General features: G+C 39.7%; 4 protein-coding genes and 1 non-coding gene across 6 annotated transcripts; 3 read left to right on the top strand and 2 right to left on the bottom strand.

Moving 5' to 3' along the window:
• The first annotated feature begins 1089 nt into the window (after positions 1-1089).
• On the top strand, positions 1090-3374 carry LOC111486046 (lipoyl synthase 2, mitochondrial). Its single transcript, XM_023133045.1, has 4 exons — positions 1090-1566; positions 1805-2016; positions 2277-2656; positions 3059-3374. The coding sequence occupies exons 1-4, from the start codon at positions 1136-1138 to the stop codon at positions 3179-3181; spliced, it is 1146 nt and encodes a 381-aa protein (XP_022988813.1). The 5' UTR covers positions 1090-1135; the 3' UTR covers positions 3182-3374.
• A 97-nt stretch (positions 3375-3471) lies between these two features.
• On the top strand, positions 3472-6513 carry LOC111486133. Its single transcript, XM_023133155.1, has 2 exons — positions 3472-3551; positions 5726-6513. The coding sequence occupies exon 2, from the start codon at positions 5757-5759 to the stop codon at positions 6474-6476; it is 720 nt and encodes a 239-aa protein (XP_022988923.1). The 5' UTR covers positions 3472-3551; positions 5726-5756; the 3' UTR covers positions 6477-6513.
• Positions 6514-7879: 1366 nt separating this feature from the next.
• Positions 7880-11227, bottom strand: LOC111486185. 2 transcript variants are annotated; one of them, XM_023133218.1, is made up of 2 exons: positions 10700-11216; positions 7880-8419 (listed from the first exon to the last, which is right to left on the bottom strand). In XM_023133218.1, the coding sequence occupies exons 1-2, from the start codon at positions 10976-10978 to the stop codon at positions 8243-8245; spliced, it is 456 nt and encodes a 151-aa protein (XP_022988986.1). In that variant the 5' UTR covers positions 10979-11216; the 3' UTR covers positions 7880-8242. The 2 variants fall into 2 exon arrangements, with proteins under 2 accessions (XP_022988986.1, XP_022988987.1); XM_023133219.1 differs by lacking the exon at positions 7880-8419 and adding an exon at positions 10258-10445 and having other exon boundaries at positions 10700-11227.
• A 1734-nt stretch (positions 11228-12961) lies between these two features.
• Positions 12962-18815, bottom strand: LOC111486135 (F-box/kelch-repeat protein At1g16250-like). The gene is made up of 2 exons (XM_023133157.1): positions 18734-18815; positions 12962-14139 (listed from the first exon to the last, which is right to left on the bottom strand). The coding sequence occupies exon 2, from the start codon at positions 14084-14086 to the stop codon at positions 13373-13375; it is 714 nt and encodes a 237-aa protein (XP_022988925.1). The 5' UTR covers positions 14087-14139; positions 18734-18815; the 3' UTR covers positions 12962-13372.
• Positions 14848-14983, top strand: LOC111486754. Its single transcript, XR_002718935.1, has one exon. It is a non-coding gene; the product is annotated as a small nucleolar RNA Z247 (small nucleolar RNA).
• Positions 18816-20313: the final 1498 nt, after the last annotated feature.

Here is a 20313-nt window from a genome sequence, read left to right as displayed (position 1 = left end):
AAAAAAAAAAAAAAAAAAAAAAAAAAAAAAAAAAAAAAAAAAAAAAAAAAAATCATTGTTCATGGACTAAGCCCACTTCTAAATTGGGCCACAAATATCCAGCGGCAGGCCCAATAAGCTCCATTCATAGGGTAATTTTCATCTCTACCGCATTAATACCTCACAATAATCAATATTACCCGACTTTTTTATGTTCTTTAAAATGCACTCTAATATAAATTATTAAAATAATGAAATATAATATTTCACCAATTTAACCTAAGTTTAAATTTAATAAAAATTTAAGAATAAATTTAAAACTTATCTAAGAAAAAAAAACAGAGAATCAATGCTTTGGATAAAGGTTGGCCTTTAGAGAATCAATACTCTAATATTTCCAAACCACTTAACATATCATTAAATATATCAAACAAATATCTATTTTATCCATTGAAATTTAAACCATAACCTATTTTAAAATTAACGAGATAGGTAGTAAATAATCGAATTATCAACATCCTCTGCGACATGATCACGTTATCTGTGTTAGAAATCACGACCCTCCACAATTGTATGATATAGTCCACTTTGAGCATAAGCTCTCGTGACTTTGGTTTTGGTTTCCCAAACATTTACTTAATAAATTCATAATCTTTGATCCACGCTCTTCAGAGCCCAGTGTCCACTACCCCTTAAGGCCCAGTGTCTCCCCAAGTCCATCAGTAGCAGATATTGTCTTCTTTGACCTTCTTCTTTTGGGCAAAACTTTGAAATTACTATAATTGTGCATTGATTGAAAACTGGAATAGACAGTAACTTCAATTCTTTCAAGTATTTCACAACCATTTTATTTTTATGATCATTCTAATTCAGATATAGTCTCAGCTCATTTAGGTAATCCGAGAGCTATAATCTTGTAGGCAACTACAACTCGGAAATAGCTATAATCGTGTAGACAAAGAAATGGACATGAAAGGGTAAAATAACAAAAGCCAAAAGGGGTTTTGAAGGAGGGTAATTGTGTTAATTTCTCTAATTGGTGGGGGTCTCGACTCTTGGGGCTTGGCTGAGAACGCCTTACGAACGACCGTCCTTCAACTGTCCAAATAAATTCGGAGCCATCCAAATTCCGGCGAGGCTTTCTTCACGCTCAACGATGAACACCCGTCGCCATAGCCTTGCTCGAATCTTCGAATCCATTGGCAGGTCCTTATCTTATTCATCTTCCTCGACCTCCGCCTCTGCTACCTCCTCCCAAGTCCCTCGGACTTTGGCCGGACTCCGGGAACGACTTGCCGCCGAATCCCCCACGCTTTCTGACTTTGTTAGCCTGAAATCTTCTGATTCGTATTCCGTGGAGGTTGGTACGAAGAAGAAGCCCCTTCCTAAACCTAAATGGATGAAGGAATCGGTGCCCGGTGGCGAGAAGTATGTTCAAATCAAGAAGAAACTCCGCGAATTGAAGCTTCATACGGTTTGTGAGGAGGCTAAATGCCCTAATTTGGGGGAATGCTGGTCTGGTGGAGAAACGGGCACGGCCACTGCTACGATTATGATTCTTGGAGACACTTGTACCCGGGGCTGCAGGCTAGTCATAATTCAATTTACTCATTCATTTCGTTGTGTTTACTTAATTTCCAGTGTTTTTGATGATTGAAGAATGATATCTTCTCGTATGTGCTGTGCATAGTGTATATAATTTACTGAGGAATGTAAATCTCTAATTGTTTTTGTCATAGAAATGATCTTGTCGATTACTATGATATCATCTTATCACTTAGAATTCTATTCATTCCTTGCTATTTTCGGATTATTTGCACTCCAGGTTCTGTAACGTGAAGACATCACGAACTCCACCTCCACCAGACCCCAATGAGCCGCAAAATGTTGCTGAGGCAATCGCATCATGGGGGTTGGATTATGTGGTTATCACTAGTGTGGATCGCGACGATTTACCTGATCAGGGGAGTGGTCATTTTGCAGAGACCGTGCTGAAACTTAAGGTGTTGAAGCCAAATATGTTGATCGAAGCATTGGGTATGAATTCCCTAGCAGTTTCCTTAGTGTCCCGTTCCTTGTTACATTTAAGGATTCTTGTGTGACACTTGATTTTTGGGAGAGTTATTCTATCTTGTTTTCATCCAATCCAGCTTAGAAATTTAGTGAAAGCTACATACTTACCCGTGTGTAAGTGCAGTCACAAAAATCAGCATCATAGGCTCGTTTGATTCTGATTACTTTTGTCCAGTTTGATTTAATCTGTTCTTTGATGTTCCTTGAACTAATTGATTTTGCAGTCCCTGATTTTCGAGGGGACCCTGGCAGTGTAGAGAAAGTTGCAAAGTCGGGCCTTGACGTCTTTGCTCATAATATAGAGACAGTTGAAGAGCTTCAGGGAGCAGTTCGGGACCATCGTGCTAATTTTAAGCAATCATTAGATGTTCTAGTTATGGCAAAAGAGTTTGCTCCTTCTGGAACACTTACGAAGACTTCCATTATGTTAGGCTGTGGGGAAACACCAGATCAAGTCGTGCAAACAATGGAGAAGGTGAGAGCTGCTGGAGTTGATGTGATGACATTTGGTCAGTACATGAGACCTTCAAAGCGCCACATGCCTGTATCAGAATACATTACACCAGAGGCTTTCGAGAAGTATCACAATCTTGGCATGAAAATGGTACTCTCTCTTTTTTACTTGAACATTTTGTTTGCGTTTATTGTCTTCTTTGTTGTTTAATTAAGTCTTTAAAGGTTAAAGACTACTTTTTTTTTTTCATTTCTAGCATGGTATCATATTCCCATCTTTGTTATTCTTATAGCTCGCGAATAGTCTTGATTTGCATTTCCTATACCATCCCATCTTCCATTTCAACCATTGTAGTTTTATGTGTATTATATTCAAATTGTTCGGGGAGACGATGCTTTACTTTTAGGTATATTAATTCATGTTGTGATGCATAATCCTCATCTCCTCCATCAAGTATCACATGATCAATAGTTTTTAATGTATGGAGTTACTTGCCATGCCTTGAGGATACAACAATGATTTGAAAATCCATTTTCTGTTTGGTTGTGACAGGGTTTTCGGTATGTGGCATCTGGCCCAATGGTTAGGTCCTCATACAAGGCAGGAGAATTCTATATCAAGTCAATGATTGAATCAGATCGGGCAGCTTCTAATTCACATCCTACACAACCTTGATTTGGTCATCTGTCTCCGACAATCCCTACATAAGCAACCATGTTGCATTTAAGCTCAACATATTTGAAAAATGAACTTGTTATTTGATTGGTTTGGCCACTCATTTGTCAATTCCGACGCTCTTGATCTGCTGTAGATGTATATTATTTTGCTTGGCTTTATATAATAAGTTACTAACGTTTCCCTTTCCTCCTGTTATTGCTATTCAGCATGGGAGGTATTGTATTATTCTTGCAATGTTGAAATTGGATTTTATTTGGTTGTTTTTTTATGGATTTTACCATCTTACTTGTTCATAGATAAAGCCTCAGTCTTTGGATGCCAATGCACAAGCAGGTTGGATAGTGATCGAGTCGACATAAAGACACTGGTAATTTTCTTCTCTAGTCATCATGCTCAAGCAAGGATAAGGTTAGGAAGAGATGTATAGTGCTTTTATATGAGTGGTAAAAACATTCCTGACAGATGAAGTTAGAAGAGATGTATAGTGCCTATATATGAGTGGTCAAAACATTTTGAGAGATAAGGTTAGGAAGGGATGTATAGTGCCTTTATGAGTGGTAAAAAACATTTTGATATATAAGGTTAAGAAGAGATGTATAGTGCCCTTGTATTAGTGGTAAAAACATTTTGATAGATAAGGTTAGGAAGAGATGTATAGTGCCTTTATACTTGTATTAGTGGTAAAAACATTTTGATAGATAAGGTTAGGAAGAGATGTATAGTGCCTTTATACGAGCAGTAAAAACATTTTGACAGATAAGGTTAGGAAGAGATGTATAGTGCCTTTATACGAGCAATAAAAACATTTTGTCAGATAAGGTTAGGAAGAGATGTATAGTGCCTTTATACGAGCAGTAAAAATATTTTGACAGATAAGGTTAGGAAGAGATGTATAGTGCCTTTATATGAGCAGTAAAAACATTTTGACAGATAAGGTTAGGACGAGATGCATAGTGCCTTTATACGAGCAGTAAAAACATTTTGATAGATAAGGTTAGGAAGAGATGCATAGTGCCTTTATACGAGCAGTAAAAACATTTTGACAGATAAGGTTAGGAAGAGATGCATAGTGCCTTTATACGAGCAGTAAAAACATTTTAACAGATAAGGTTAGGAAGAGATGTATAGTGCCTTTATACGAGCAATAAAAACATTTTGTCAGATAAGGTTAGGAAGAGATGTATAGTGCCTTTATACGAGCAGTAAAAACATTTTGACAGATAAGGTTAGGAAGAGATGTATAGTGCCTTTATACGAGCAGTAAAAACATTTTGACAGATAAGGTTAGGAAGAGATGTATAGTGCCTTTATACGAGCAGTAAAAACATTTTGACAGATAAGGTTAGGAAGAGATGTATAGTGCCTTTATACGAGCAGTAAAAACATTTTGACAGATAAGGTTAGGAAGAGATGTATAGTGCCTTTATACGAGCAGTAAAAACATTTTGACAGATAAGGTTAGGAAGAGATGTATAGTGCCTTTATACGAGCAGTAAAAACATTTTGACAGATAAGGTTAGGAAGAGATGTATAGTGCCTTTATACGAGCAGTAAAAACATTTTGACAGATAAGGTTAGGAAGAGATGTATAGTGCCTTTATACGAGCAGTAAAAACATTTTGACAGATAAGGTTAGGAAGAGATGTATAGTGCCTTTATACGAGCAGTAAAAACATTTTGACAGATAAGGTTAGGAAGAGATGCATAGTGCCTTTATACGAGCAGTAAAAACATTTTGACAGATAAGGTTAGGAAGAGATGCATAGTGCCTTTATACGAGCAGTAAAAACATTTTAACAGATAAGGTTAGGAAGAGATGTATAGTGCCTTTATACGAGCAGTAAAAACATTTTGACAGATAAGGTTAGGAAGAGATGTATAGTGCCTTTATACGAGCAGTAAAAACATTTTGACAGATAAGGTTAGGAAGAGATGTATAGTGCCTTTATACGAGCAGTAAAAACATTTTCACAGATAAGGTTAGGAAGAGATGTATAGTGCCTTTATACGAGCAGTAAAAACATTTTGACAGATAAGACAGATAAGGTTAGGAAGAGATGTATAGTGCCTTTATACGAGCAGTAAAAACATTTTGACAGATAAGGTTAGGAAGAGATGTATATTACCTTCATATGAGTAGTAAAAATAATTTGAGGTTAGAAAGAGATGTATAGTGCCTTCATATGAATAGTAAAAATAATTTGAGGTTAGGAAGAGACTTATAATGCTTTTATATGATCGGTAAAAATAATTTTACAATTTGATGTATAGTGCCTTTATATGAGTGGTAATAACAATTTGACAAGTTCGTTAAAAACACTCCATTGACAGTTGGTATCTTCTCCATTTACTGGGCGTTGAGCCATTTCACTCCCAAGCTTTGCCATAGCTCCACTCTCTCGCCCTGGTGGCTTTCCTTTCCCACCCAAATTCACTTCCCTCAACCGTTAAATTCAAAATTTCAAATCCTAACATCCTAATCTATTCAGCTTCCATCTCCATTCCCACACTCACCACTCTCATGGGTTGTTGCTTTAGCAGAACATTAGACAGAGGTCAGCCTCATTGTCCCATGAGAAGTCCGTTACCGGGGTCCATCGACACCCATGTCGAAAACATCCCCGGAAATGGAACCCTGGAAGACGAAACCGTCAAAGAAGTCCTCTTAGAGACTCCCATTTCCAAGCCATGTGACCTGCAAAAACCAGTCCCAAAGTTTGAAGAAGACAAGTCTCCTGTGCTGGAGGAAAGGGGGGTCCCTTCAGTTTCAGAGACATCTCAGGTTACGGAATGGTGCAGCAATATGAGCGAAAGCGTGTCAATGGCGACCACCATTTCAGAGCAAAGAGAAGGCGACGATGCCTCAAGTAAACAGAGCAGAGAAATTGGTCGGAATACAACACCAAAGATTCGCAGAAAGCGTCCATATTCCGGCGACCCATCATGTAGAAGAGAACAGAGGTGTCGTGTTAGTTGCAGGAACACACAGGGAAGGACAGAATCAAGAGAAGCGAGGACCAGGAAGAAGCTGAGTGGAGGGCACGAGCAGCAATCTGGAGTCGGCCATGGGCGCCGTTCGAGGTCACCAGCTGCTGCTCGAACAGTTGGAGGCACGAACAAGATGGGGGGGAATGTGAAAAGCAGTGCCATGAAAGGGAGTGGACGAGCTGCTGGTGACCTGCAAGAGATAGCGACCACCACGAAAAGAGACGAAGGAGACGATGGAATTCAGCCCCCAAATGAATCCATTGAAAACCCACTTGTCTCACTTGAATGTTTCATCTTTCTGTAGACTATATGGACTGATTTGATTAGTAGTGTATGGGGAAACTTCAAAAAATGGTTCCTTTTAGTTTCATTATTTTCAAATGGGTCCATTTACAAAAAGTTCTTTTTTTTCTTCTTTTTGACCTTGAATTTCGTCTAATTTTTTTTTGAAAAAATTCAGTTATTTTTAACTTCATGAGTTCTTACATTCTCGTGCTTTTTTTTGTCTTATTTGTTGGGTTATACCATGCCTTATGTTTGGTATAAATAAGGAAAGAAAATCGCTCTTTTCTTGGTTGAGATCTAAGGTGGATTGGTGGATGTCAACCCTGATCTAAGTCTCTATGTTTGCTCATGTCCGCTCTTCTTCACCTGCAACTCAAGAAGTTGGCTTTGCCAATACAACATTAGGGTCTTCCCCTATTCTATGCTGACTTCGATCTCGGGCTGACTTTTTGGGAAGTCCATTCTCACTACGCTCATGCCCTAACTTACTTGTCGAGGTAGTGAGAATTCTCTCATTTTTTGGTTAAACTTGGTTGGATGACTGAAAATTAGAGATAATTGAAAATGATGCATTTCAAATGAGAAAATGACCAATAATTATGAGTCATGTCCATGAATCTAATAGAGAAATATGATAATTTTGATGAACACTGCTTAGGTCCCCAAAAAAAAGTTGATTCAAAATCCCAAGTAGTTGAGGGTGTTATTAAAAGATTGGTTGGTTTTGAGATCAGAACCTGCCATGGGGATCTGCAATTCAAATGGTCCTTCAACTTCCCATTGTTCTTTTCTTTTCTTTTTCCTCTGTTTGTAATGCGATGATGCATGGAGCACAGGAGATGTCCTCTCTGGTGGCCCTAACACTCCAAACGTTTCTCTTTTTCCTTCTCTCTTTCTGCTGCCTTGTGGACTGTGCTGTCTTCGGCACTCCACACAACTGGGTCAACAAAAGCAGCTCACTCTCCAACAACAATTTTCTCCAACATTTCTCTTCACATCCTTTTGCCCTTGTGGACTGTGGTGGCCCTAGCGTCTTCGCTGGCACACCCCCTGATATTTGTCTCTAATATCAAAATATCACAATCTCAAACTCACCGCTAGCGAACATTGTCCACTTTAGCCCGTTACGTATCGCTATCAATCTCATGATTTTAAAACACATCTGCTAAAAAGATGTTTTCATATTCTTATAAGAAATGCTTCGTTCTCACTTTCTAACTCTAATGTTAGATGAACTTTAAAATGAGGATCATCTTCTTCTTTTCCCAGTTAGCAGCAGAGAATTAAGTGACTAATTACCTTGGGTTGTAACTTTGATGCCAGTGAAAGAGGCGATGGATTTGATTATGAACATAACAATGAGGGCACTAATCATGGATTACAGGAGCAGCTGACCCAGCCTTAGCAACCATCATTCATTTCCACCCTCTCTTTTAACTATGGTGGGGGCAGCATCAAATATAACCTACGCAGCTTCCTACATATCCAAGTTACACATTGGCTGAACTTGATGTGACTTTCACCATGTTTTCAAACCTACAATGTCAAGTTGCAAGCCAAAATGAGCTGAAATTGCAAAGTGTGAGGTGCCCTGTAACGACCCAAGCCCATTGCTAGCAAATATCGTCTTCTTTGGTTTTTTCCTTCTGAGCTTCCCTTCAAAGTTTTTAAAACACGCCTGCTATAGAAACCTTGAGTGGAAAGCTAAAAAAGGACAATATCTGCTAGCAGTAGGCTTGAGCTGTTACATGACCTAACCCTTGTTCTGTAGTGATGTTTTTTTAGTCAACTGATGTTGGAGCTCGATGTTAAGCTTGAAGGCGGACAGATGCTCAAGTTATGTTGATGCAGAGGCTTCAAAATGGGCTCGGGAGGGCACGGTGCAGGAACAGGGTGCGCAATGTAGGTTGGAATCTCTTCGCCGGGCATCAATACCGATACTCCTCGACCGTAAACAGTCATCTACATAAATCAAGTCAAAAAGTGTATCAGTTTAAAGTAGGTTGCTTCTCAATTACTCATCTAATTACCATAAGAACTATATTATAGCTGCTACTATCATGATACTGAGATTGCTGCAACAATTTAGCAGAAACGGTGCAAAAATGGGTCCATGGTCCACAAAATAATGATTGTTCGTAGAAATTCATGCATGAAAATTCTGTAGCATATTGTTCATCAGAGAGAAAGAGAGTTTAATGAGTTGAACAATATGGAGTCACAATGGAGTCACAGTTGATAATAAAGTATTATCTCACCGCTAATAAATATTGTTTTTTTTGGGTTTTTTCTTTCGAGTTTCTACTCAAAGTTTTTAAAACTGGTTTGCTAGAGAGAAGTTTCCACACCCTTATAAAGAATGCTTCGTTCCCCTCTCCAATCGATGTGAAATCTCACAATCAACCCCCCTTCAGGGCCCAGTGTCCTTTGGCATTCTCCCCTCTCCAATCGATGTGGGATCTCACAGTCCACCCTCCTTCGGGGCCCAATGTACTCGCTGACACACCACTTGGTGTTCACCCCTCTTCATGGCTCAGCGTCCTTGCTGGCACACCACCTGGTGTCCGCCACCCTTCGGGGGCCAAGTGTCCTCGCTGGCACAACGCCCGACGTCCACCCCCATTTGGGGCTCAGCGTCTTCGCTAGCACACCGTCCGGTGTTTGACTCTTATACCATTTGCAACAGTCCAAGCCCACTGCTAGCAGATATTGTCCTTTTTGGGCTTTCCCTTTTGGGTTTTCCCTCCAAGATGTTAAAACGCCTCTGTCAGGGAGAGACTTCTACATTCTTATAAAAAATGTTTCGTTCCCATCTCCAACCGACGTGAGATCTCACAACCTCACTCCCTTTTTTCTTTTTCCTTTTTCCCGTTACGAAGAGAACGAAAAAGGCACAAGATCAAACATGATGGTGATTAAAAGCAAATGTCCTCAAACAACAAAGAAAACTCATTAATAATGATCACCATTTTGATTTTGAGTCAAAAATAGCTGGCCTATGAGCAAAAAGGAGAACAACTTTATGATACTTGAGGTGCAAGATTAGGACACAAACTAGTGGAAGCCGATTCGAAATCATCCATGACCTCTCCTTCTATTCTGTTAGTATATTTTCCAACATAAAGAATTGAAACTCAGCTGTACATGCTAATATGGTACAACTATACCTTATAGAATGTAGGGAAAGGATATTGAAAATGGTGACAGCTGAGACTTTGACACACTTTATTAAAGCTATAAATACTTCAAAATATGTGCATATTTCTATATTGTAATCACAAACGGAGACATAGCATGTGATTATGTTTGTAATTAACTCACCTTATGAACAGTTGTGCTATATCTTGCTTTTATATGAACAATGCATTTAATGGTATAGGATTGGATTGTTAACAAAACTTGTTAAATTGATACGACATTGACTAATCTGCTCATTCAAAATGTCATACCGCTAGAAAATATTGTCTTCTTTGGGCTTTCTCTTTTGGGTTTCTCCTCAATGATTTAAAACGCGTCTATTAGGAAAGGTTTCCACGATCTTATAAGGAATACTTTGTTCCCCTCATCTATTAGAGCCCTCGTATATTAGGGAGAGGTTTTCACACCCTCCACCCTTAAGAGGTTTTCACACCCTTCACCCTTCACCCTTCTTGGGGGTCTAGCGTTCTCGTCAACACAACGCTCGGTGTCTAGCTCTGATACCATTTGTAACAGCTCAAACCCACCATTAGCAGATATTATCCTCTACAGGTTTTCCCTGGCTTCCACTCAAGATTTTAAAACATGTCTTTACGGAGAGGTTTCCACACCCTTATAAGGAGTACTTTATTCCCCTCCAATCGATAGGGATCCCACAGTTCACTAGCTACAAATGCTTAAGAAACCATGAGCAGCTTGACACAGTTTAATGCCTCATGAACTTGTTTTGCCTATCAAATCTTGTTCCTGGTTGGATTGCTATCACAATTGAGACAAAAACACATGCTACCTACATGGTGTGGGCCCATTATCATTAACATCTAGAATGAGAAAAAACTATCATATTAATGTAAGCAAACAGAGATAATACAGAAATTTTCAGAAGAAAACTGTTCAAAAATAGTCAAGACATCATTAATTGACACCAAAAGAATTTAGTGTGTTCTTTCTCAGAAAGAGATAAAGAAACTATTTGAATTTAGAAAAGCAAGCAAGATAAAGGCCAACATTAAAATGCAGTAGCAGAGAAGAGAAGAAAAGAACCTTGGGAGATGGGTAACGAAGCTTTTCATCAAACACCATCTGTGCTTCAAGATCAGAAGGCGGCCGGCCCATGTCCGCCGCCGTCCTGGGTCTAAGAAACCTCTCAAAAATGGCCATAACAAGGAACATAGAGATTAGAATGGCAGTCGCTACAAACCCAAACGAAACCGCATTAACAGAATCATCAAATCGACTCCAATACTCCTCTCTTTCTGGGTTTAACGGCAACACCGCCGGCAGTGGCGGCGCTATGTCACCCCATTCTTGCTCGCCGCCCATTACAACCAAACCCCAGAAGAAGAAGAAGGGGGGTTTTAGAGAGAAATGGGAAATGGGTTCGAAGAGAAACAAAGGGTGAGGGCTTATATGATCACAGGAAGACCAGAAGATGGTTAAGATGGTTTGGAGGGTTTATTTACATAATGGGAGTGTGTGAATGAGTCAATTGCGCGCCTCTTTTAACGTTGCTTTCAGAAAGAAAACAAGCGACTTTTTGTTGGGGTGAGTGATGATTTGTTTAGTAAACATTGAAATAAGAGATTCTTTTAAAAACTATACTTATTTTCAAAGTTATGTGGTTTTATGTTCATGGAATGAAGAGAATGTTTAGATAAGATATGGGAATTCATTGCATCCCGAATTCAACTTGTTTTATTCATATGTTATATGATCTCTTATTACTAGTAGATATTTTTGCTTTGGCTCATTACTAAAAATCCACTACTTCCACCGCTAGTAGATATTGTCAGCTTTAGTCTGTTACAAATACATCTACGCCCTTATAAAATATGTTAAACCAATGTGAGAGTGTGAGATCTCACCATCGGACTCCTTACCCCTTAGACTAAAAGAGAATAATTAATACATTTAAATTTGAGAATTTAAAAACTTTGGGTGTATATAAAGTATAAATATATGAGAGATAGAGATCTAGTATGGCGAACGGCACGTGCTACCAAACACGTGTCACAGCAAATATTCGTCGTTCAATTTCAGTAGCCTCTCAGTCTTTCACGTGCCACCCATGTATGACATGTCGAAAAAGAACCGTACCCCAATAATCCAACCTGCCATTGACGGGACCACATTGCCAACATGGACATGCACCAGTCTCCAGCCCAGCATCTTTCGCCACGTTTCACTCACTCATTGGTTTACGTGTCTGACTCGGCACGTGAGATATCGATAGATTTAAAATATATATATATATAATTTGGCAGTCTAGATAAGAGGGAGGGCTAAAGGAGTTGACTGTTTGGTTACGGAAATGATTGTATTCGGGTCGAGGATGGGAGGGAAATGGAGCAGGTGTGGGTCTGAAAAGTGGACCATGTGGATATGTGGGCCCGGGTCTAAAAGTTTGTACTCACGTGAATGTACCAAGTTTCTGTGCACCTGCTTTTCTCTCGCTCTCTCACGCTTGTTTTACACGTTGGGCTTGGGCTTCATGTTACTTCATAATTGGGCCCACATTTGCCTCATCTTTTGGCCCATTTTCTTAACTAACATAACTTCTAAATTAATAAAAATAAGCTACATTCGTCCGGTCCTAGATAGCGTTCGGGTTTAATCTTTTGAGTTCAAGGCTGAAAAAAAAAAAAAAAAAAACAACAGCGATACTACTTAAAAGGACGGTTTCAATATTTTCCATACGTAATCCTTTATATAGATGTTGGGGCAGACGAACACTAAGATAGAATAGACCAGCGAATATAAGACGAATGCAAGTGATGATTATGTTTTTTCTGCTTACTAGAAGGAAAACTAAACTCGTCCCCATTCGCTAGGGAGTAGCAATTGTTTGTTAAAAAAACAGAACTCTTTGAATCTAAAATGACAGCACAACAAAAGCAACCATACCCTAGAGGTGTCATTTTGCCATCCACTTGGGTTTTGTCCCAATAAATTATGGAATGATGGTTCAACCCCATTCTTGGCCTCGGGGAGTGGCGAGCACCAAACAAATCTAGTCGTCGAACAAAGGGGAGGGATTCGAATCCTTTCGTTGTTAAATAGCTTAAATAGCACAGACTACAAGAAACTTCTCTCCTTCACAAATACCTTATTGTTTGTTTTAGATGGAGACGGTAAATATTTTATTTCAAAAATACGCTCAAACTCTCAATATAGTTTTAAAAAGGCCCTTTTAAGTTTTAGAAGTATTTTAAAAATACCTTAAATTTATAAAAATTTTAATAATAGTATTGAAACTTTTGAAAGAGTATTTTTTAAGAAAATATTTTATGGATATTTTTATTAATTTAATTTAATTTATAATATTAATCTTTAAAATTTTAAAATATATATAATATAATTTTTTTTCTCCTAATTATTCTCTTAAAATTACCACGCAGCAATGGCTACAAAGCTCCTTTACTCCCTCCTCTTCCACGGGCTCCATTCTCCTCCACGCGTCACCATTCGCTGATGTGTCAAACACGTGGACAACCGAAGTCATCCAGAAGGCTGATTTGGCATCCTTCGCCCAGCAATAAAGTACAGGTAAGCACCGACGGCCGCCATCGTGACAAAATTCGTCGCCGACAGAGCCTCACATCGAGATCCATCGACTTCACTCCAAATATTCAAATTCCAATCATACTCTTCGATCTGTCCCTTCCATGTATTGAGACAGTCGCCGGAGCTGAACAACTTCTCGTCGACGGCGATGATCTAATACGGCGGAACGTCCAATTGCCACATTCCGATGATCAGATCCCACCGGGAACCATCACCATTGTACACCTCAACAGAACTCCTCTCCATATTGCCGATGTAATCACTGTTACCGGCAAATCCGTCAATGACATGGAATTTCCCCTGCCACGAAACTCCGACACATTTGTGGTGGCAAGCACTCATCTCCGGCAACGATTGCCATTCGTCCACCGTCGGGTCATAAACTTCTGCAGACGACATTCCGGTGGAGATGTCGAGCTGACATTTCCCGCCGGCGACGTAAATCTTGTCGCCAATGACGGCGCAGGCAAAGTCGAATCGAGGGATGATGAGCGGCGCGCAATCGTACCACATATTCAAACTCAAGTTGTACCGCAAAACCTGTCGCCGGACTTCCAGCTCGCTTCTGGTTCTCCGGTTGTCAGCCGACGTCATTTTCTCGCAGAGGCGACCGCCGATGACGTATATGCAATCTCCGAACGAAACCATTGAAAAGCCTTTAAGAGCATAGTTTTTCAGAAGTCCAGGGATTGTAGTAATTCTGTTCCATGAATTTTCTTGTGGGTCGTAACAATCGATCCAATTTGAGATGTTGGTGCCCTGTGAAGCATCTTTGCCGCAATAAGATACACAGATCTTGAAAATGGCCGGTGGGTTTCCGGCCGGCGGCCAAGATGGCGAGGTGGAGGCAATTGAAAGAGACCCCATATGGATAAAAGGAAAGGAGTTTGAAGCGAAGGCGGGGGAATTGAACAATGAGGTGTTAGAATTGGTCAATCCATTAGAATAGCTTGAAGTTAGTCATGCCATAAGAATAGGCTTACTTCGTTAGTTTCCTATGAAATCGGATCTATTAGTTAATCTTTTGCCAATATAAATAGAATATGTCCTCAATAGTGTGAGGTACAGTTTTGCATAAACTTGATATGGTATCAGAGCACAAATAAGATCCACGAGATCCATAGCCTCTGCTGTTAAACATGTCATTCCCAATCAACACAATGTCTTCTCCGTCGATCAGTCAGGTGATTAGTGTTAAGCTTACACAAGAAAATTATCTACTGTGGTCTACCCAAATCCTTCCCTACTTGCGTAGCCAAAACCTTGTTGGTTTTGTGGATGGATCCATGCCTGCACCAAGCCAGACGATCGCCGTTGAACCAAGTGAAGAAACAGGGAATCGCAAAATTATCATCAACCCTGAGTTCACAGTCTGGTACCCCCAGGACCAACTGGTACTCAGCCTCATCAACTCATCAGTCACTGAGGAGGTTCTCAGCACGATGGTTGGAATCACCACTGCACGAGAAGCCTGGATTACGCTGGAGCGACAATTTGCTTCCACATCTCGAGCAAGAGCAATGCAGATCCGTATGGAACTCTCTACTATCCAGAAAAAGGACATGACAATTTCTGACTACTTTCGTAAAGTAAAACATCTTGGTGATACACTTGCTGCCATTGGCAAGCGAATAGAGGATGAAGAACTCATCGCCTACATGCTGCAAGGACTTGGTCCAGATTATGATCCTCTAGTCACAAGCATTACAACCAGAACAGATGTATACACTGTCAGCGACGTGTATGCTCACATGCTGAGCTATGAGATGCGGCACTTGCGTAAGGGTACATTTGAGCAACTTTCATCTGCTAACAATGTCAATAGGATATCCATTCGTGGAGGTGCCAATGGAGGTCGAGGTAGTCGCGGTCGTAGTCGTCAGTTAAATAGTGGTCATGGACAATCAAGGCGTACTGTGAACAATCCTGGACGTCAACCATCAAAGACACAAAGCAGCTCAGGCATTGTCTGTCAGATTTGTGGTAAGCCCAATCACGATGCTTTGCAATGCTGGCACAGATTTGATCAGGCATATCAAGCCGAAAATAATCTCAAACAAGCAGCTTTGGCAACTAGTGGATACACTAGTGACACAAACTGGTATGTTGACACTGGAGCCACAGATCATATCACCAATGACCTAGAGAGGCTTACCACCAGAGAACGCTACACTGGCACCGACCAAATTCAGGTTGCAAATGGCGCAGGTTTGTCTATCTCTCATATTGGGAATTCATTAATTTCTGGTTCATCTCTTGTTCTGAAACATATCCTATATGCTCCTAAAATCAATAAGCACCTAATTTCAGTACAAAGACTAGCATCTGATAATAATGCTGTTGTAGAATTTCACCCAAACTATTTTTTGGTTAAGGACCGAGTCACGAAGAAACTCCTGCTCCACGGTAGATGTAAGAATGGCCTATACGTTCTACCGCATAATTTCAGTCAAGCCTTGCTGACAGCCAAACTTTCGAAAGAACAATGGCACAGAAGGCTAGGGCACCCTGCATCTCCAATTACCATTAGAATTCTACAAGATAATAATTTAGCTATAGATACTAATATTCCCTCTTCCTCAATTTGTAATGCTTGTCAATTAGGGAAAGCACATCAATTGCCATTTGGTTCTTCTCAGCATGTATCTACAGCACCCCTTCAATTAATTCACACTGATGTATGGGGTCCATCCATTGCGTCAGTAAATAATTCCAAATATTATGTTTCCTTTGTTGATGATTTTAGTCGTTATGTTTGGATTTACTTTCTGAGATGCAAATCTGATGTTGAGTCTGTGTTCCTTCAATTTCAAAAACATGTTGAAACTATGCTAAATACCAAAATTCGCTCCGTCCAATCAGATTGGGGGGGTGAATACCATCGGTTACACAATTATTTCAAATCCACAGGCATTGAACATCATATCTCCTGTCCTCACACACACCAGCAGAATGGGTTAGTCGAAAGAAAACACAGACACATTGTAGAAACTGGCCTTGCTTTACTCGCTCAAGCCAACATGCCTCTATCCTACTGGGATGAAGCTTTCAACACAGCTTGCTTTCTTATAAATAGAATGCCCAGCCGAACCATACAACAAGACACACCACTTCATAAATTGTTTGGTAAAAGTCCAGACTACTCCATGCTTAGGGTGTTTGGCTGTGCTTGCTGGCCTAATTTAAGGCCTTACAACAACAAGAAACTGAGTTTCAGAACTACTAGATGCATATTCTTGGGTTATAGTTCTTCTCATAAGGGATATAAATGCTTAAATAGAAGTACAGGACGTATTTACATCTCTAGAGACGTGGTTTTCGATGAAAATATTTTTCCTTTTGAAGAATCTAAGCCACCAAACAAAACCACAAATCCACATCATCCTGTTCTACTTCCAGCCTTAGCCAAACTTGCTAGTTTTTACACTGAAAATGCTCTTACAGATATTGAACCAGTTGTTAGTAATTCCCATATGAATGATGGTCAAACTGATAATATTGCTAGTGACAACTTGTCTGGTGTCAGCTTATCTTCTGCAGATAATACAAGAAGTTCAGAGGAAATTGCAGAATATGAAGCTGAGAGCAGTTCGATCAATGCTCAAAACCAAACTCATGAACATGTGTCTGATCAACCAACTGAAGCAGCTAGTCAACATCCAATGCGAACAAGGTTGAGAAATAACATTGTACAAGCTAAACAATTCACTGATGGAACTATCAGATATTCAGAAACCTCAAGAAAATTCGCAAGCGCTGTAACTATCACAACTCCGATCATAGAGACTGCTACTGAACCTCGAAACCTGCAGGAAGCCATGCAACATCCAGGATGGAGAGGAGCAATGAATGATGAGCTCTCAGCGCTAAAACGAAATGCCACTTGGGATCTAGTTCCACCCAAACCTGGAATAAATCTCATTGATAGTAAATGGGTGTATAAAGTGAAAAGAAAAGCAGATGGGTCAGTTGAAAGATTAAAAGCAAGATTAGTTGCCAAAGGATTCAAGCAAAGATTTGGTGTTGATTACACTGATACTTTTAGCCCTGTGATCAAACCGTCAACAATCAGGGTCATTCTTTCGCTAGCAGTAACCAAGGGCTGGAATATGAGACAAGTTGATATCCAAAATGCATTTTTGCATGGAATTCTGAAAGAGGAAGTGTACATGCGACAACCACCAGGATTTCAAGACTCAGCCAAACCAAAGAATTACATATGCAAGCTCAAGAAAGCCCTTTATGGCCTGAAACAAGCCCCAAAAGCTTGGCATTCAAGGTTGACTGGAAAACTTATTGAGTTAGGCTTCAAGGCTTCAGTAGCTGATTCATCTCTTTTTATTCTCAAAAACAGAGAGATAACTATCTATATGCTCATCTATGTTGATGATATAATTATTGTGAGCTCCTCTGATCAAGCAACCGAAAGGTTGATTCAGAAATTGAAAATAGATTTTGCAGTAAAAGATTTGGGTGATCTTGAGTATTTTCTGGGTATTGAAGTCAAGAAAACACGAGATGGTATCATACTGTCACAGAGACGATATGCTTTAGATTTGTTGAAAAGAGTAAACATGGAAAAATGCAAACCTATGTCTACACCAATGGGTTCTGCTGAAAAATTATTCAGAGAACAAGGAATACCCTTATCAGCTGAAGAACAATTCAAATACAGAAGTACAGTGGGAGCACTACAATATTTGACAATGACTAGGCCTGATTTGGCATTTGCTGTCAATAAAGTGTGTCAATATCTTCATACACCTACTGATGCTCATTGGGGTGCTGTGAAGAGAATTCTTCGTTATGTTAAAGGCACACTAGCATTAGGAGTGAAAATTCAGAAATCAACCATGATGTTGTCGGGGTTTTCTGATGCTGATTGGGCTGGTTGTCCCGATGATCGACGTTCAACTAGCGGCTTTGCTGTATTTCTTGGAGCAAATCTAATCTCATGGAGTTCCAGAAAACAGGCTACAGTGTCAAGATCAAGCACCGAAGCAGAATACAAGGCCATTGCGAATCTTACTGCAGAAATGATTTGGATCAAGTCATTACTGAAGGAACTGGGCGTGTATCAATCAAAGGCTCCTCGCCTCTGGTGTGACAACCTCGGAGCTACATATTTAACTTCAAATCCAGTATTTCATGCTAGAACGAAACATATTGAAGTTGATTTTCATTTTGTTCGAGAACAAGTAGCACGTAAAGCAATGGAAGTTCGGTTCATTTCATCAAGTGATCAAGTAGCTGATATCCTGACAAAACCACTGTCTAAAACTCCTTTTACTACACATTGTAACAATCTCAACATGTACAAGACTTGTTGGGATTGAAGGGGACTGTTAGAATTGGTCAATCCATTAGAATAGCTTGAAGTTAGTCATGCCATAAGAATAGGCTTACTTCGTTAGTTTCCTATGAAATCGGATCTATTAGTTAATCTTTTGCCAATATAAATAGAATATGTCCTCAATAGTGTGAGGTACAGTTTTGCATAAACTTGATATGAGGATCAATGGAGAATAAATATACGAAACAGTCAGAAACTTCCAAGGTCTGTAACAGTTTGCATCGAAGTTAAGGGAATCGGGTGAAAAGAGAGAGGTGGTTCAAAACAGTGGATTTATTCCACTGCCGATAAAAACTAAGAAATTTTCTTGTTGGTCCAAGCCAGGTATTGTACTCTTTCGACTTTTCCTTTCCAGCTTTCCTTCAAGGAATATCTCGATCTCCTCTATGATCTTTGTGGGATCTCACAATCCATCTCCCTTAATCTCAACGTCTTCACTAGCATATTGTCCCGTGTCCGACTCTATACCATTTATAACCGCTCAAGTCCACTACTAGCAGATAATGCTTTGGCTCATTAAGTATCAGGCTTCCTTTTAAAGAATGTTCCAATCTCCTCCTCAAGCAATTTGGAATCTCACAATCCAATCTCTTTTGGGCCCATCGTCCTTGTGATGTCTGATTCTGATACCATTTATAACTGCCCAAGTCTATCCCTAGCAGATATTATACAATTTGGCGCGTTACAATGTCAGCCTCAAAAGTCTGTATTCAAGCCATGAACTGAACTAGGCCTAAGGCATGAAAATAACAAATAAAAATGAGTATATTTGCATCAGGGCTGGAAATAATTCAAATTTCAATCAGAACAATCCATCCTATCATATCCTATACCAACCTTACTAAGCATCAGTTTGATGGCTAACCCAGAATTACCTGCCTTCCTCGAGGCATTGATAAGCTTTACCCCGATCCACGAGTCCATCTGCCAATTTACAAGCTTCCTTGATGCGTCGGGCTTTGCACAATGTGTGGATCATGTCCTCAAATACTGTCTCAGGAAAGAGACCCATTGGAGATAGATCATCCAAGATTTTGCAAGCTTGAGGTAATTTGTCGAGAATTATTAAGAGGGAATCTTACCTTGACTAATTAAAAGGATGATCATAGTTTATAAGTAAGGAATACATTTCCATTGATATGAGGTCTTTTGGAGAAACGAGCAAAGCCATGAGAACTTATGCTCAAAGTGGACAATATTATATTATTGTGGAAAGTTGTGAATTCCTAGCATGGTATCAGAGTCATGCCCTTAACTTAGTTAAGCCATTAGAATCCTCAAATCTTGAACAAAGAAGTTGCAAGCCTCAAAATTGTAGTAAAAAATGACTCAAGGGTCGAACAAGGGGTGTACTTTGTTTGAGAGCTCTAGAGAAGGAGTCGAGTCTCAATTAAGGGGAGGTTGTTCGAGAGTTCTATAGGTCTCCTGGGAGGCTCTATGGTGTACTTTATTCGAGGGAAGATTGCTGAAGATTGTTAGGAGGGAGTCCCATATTGGCTAATTAAGGGGATGTATGTGGATTTACAAACAGAGAATACATTTTTATTGGTATGAAACATTTTAGAGAAACCAAAAGCAAAGGGATGAGAGTTACGCAAAGACATACCCCATGGCAAGAGCTCGGAAAGAGGCTACAGTGGGGGTGGTCGCCTCTTCAGTTATATGCTTCCTTGAACAGCCCATCAATAAGAATTGTGTATGAACAAACTGTTTTATCGATCTTCCCATGCTTGGCTAGAGA

The sequence above is a fragment of the Cucurbita maxima genome, unplaced genomic scaffold, assembly GCF_002738345.1.
Source record: "Cucurbita maxima cultivar Rimu unplaced genomic scaffold, Cmax_1.0 Cma_Scf00011, whole genome shotgun sequence".
In the NCBI taxonomy this organism is placed as follows: Eukaryota; Viridiplantae; Streptophyta; class Magnoliopsida; order Cucurbitales; family Cucurbitaceae; genus Cucurbita; species Cucurbita maxima.
Note: the sequence above shows the minus strand (reverse complement) of the source record. Positions and strands in the feature narration are given on the sequence as shown.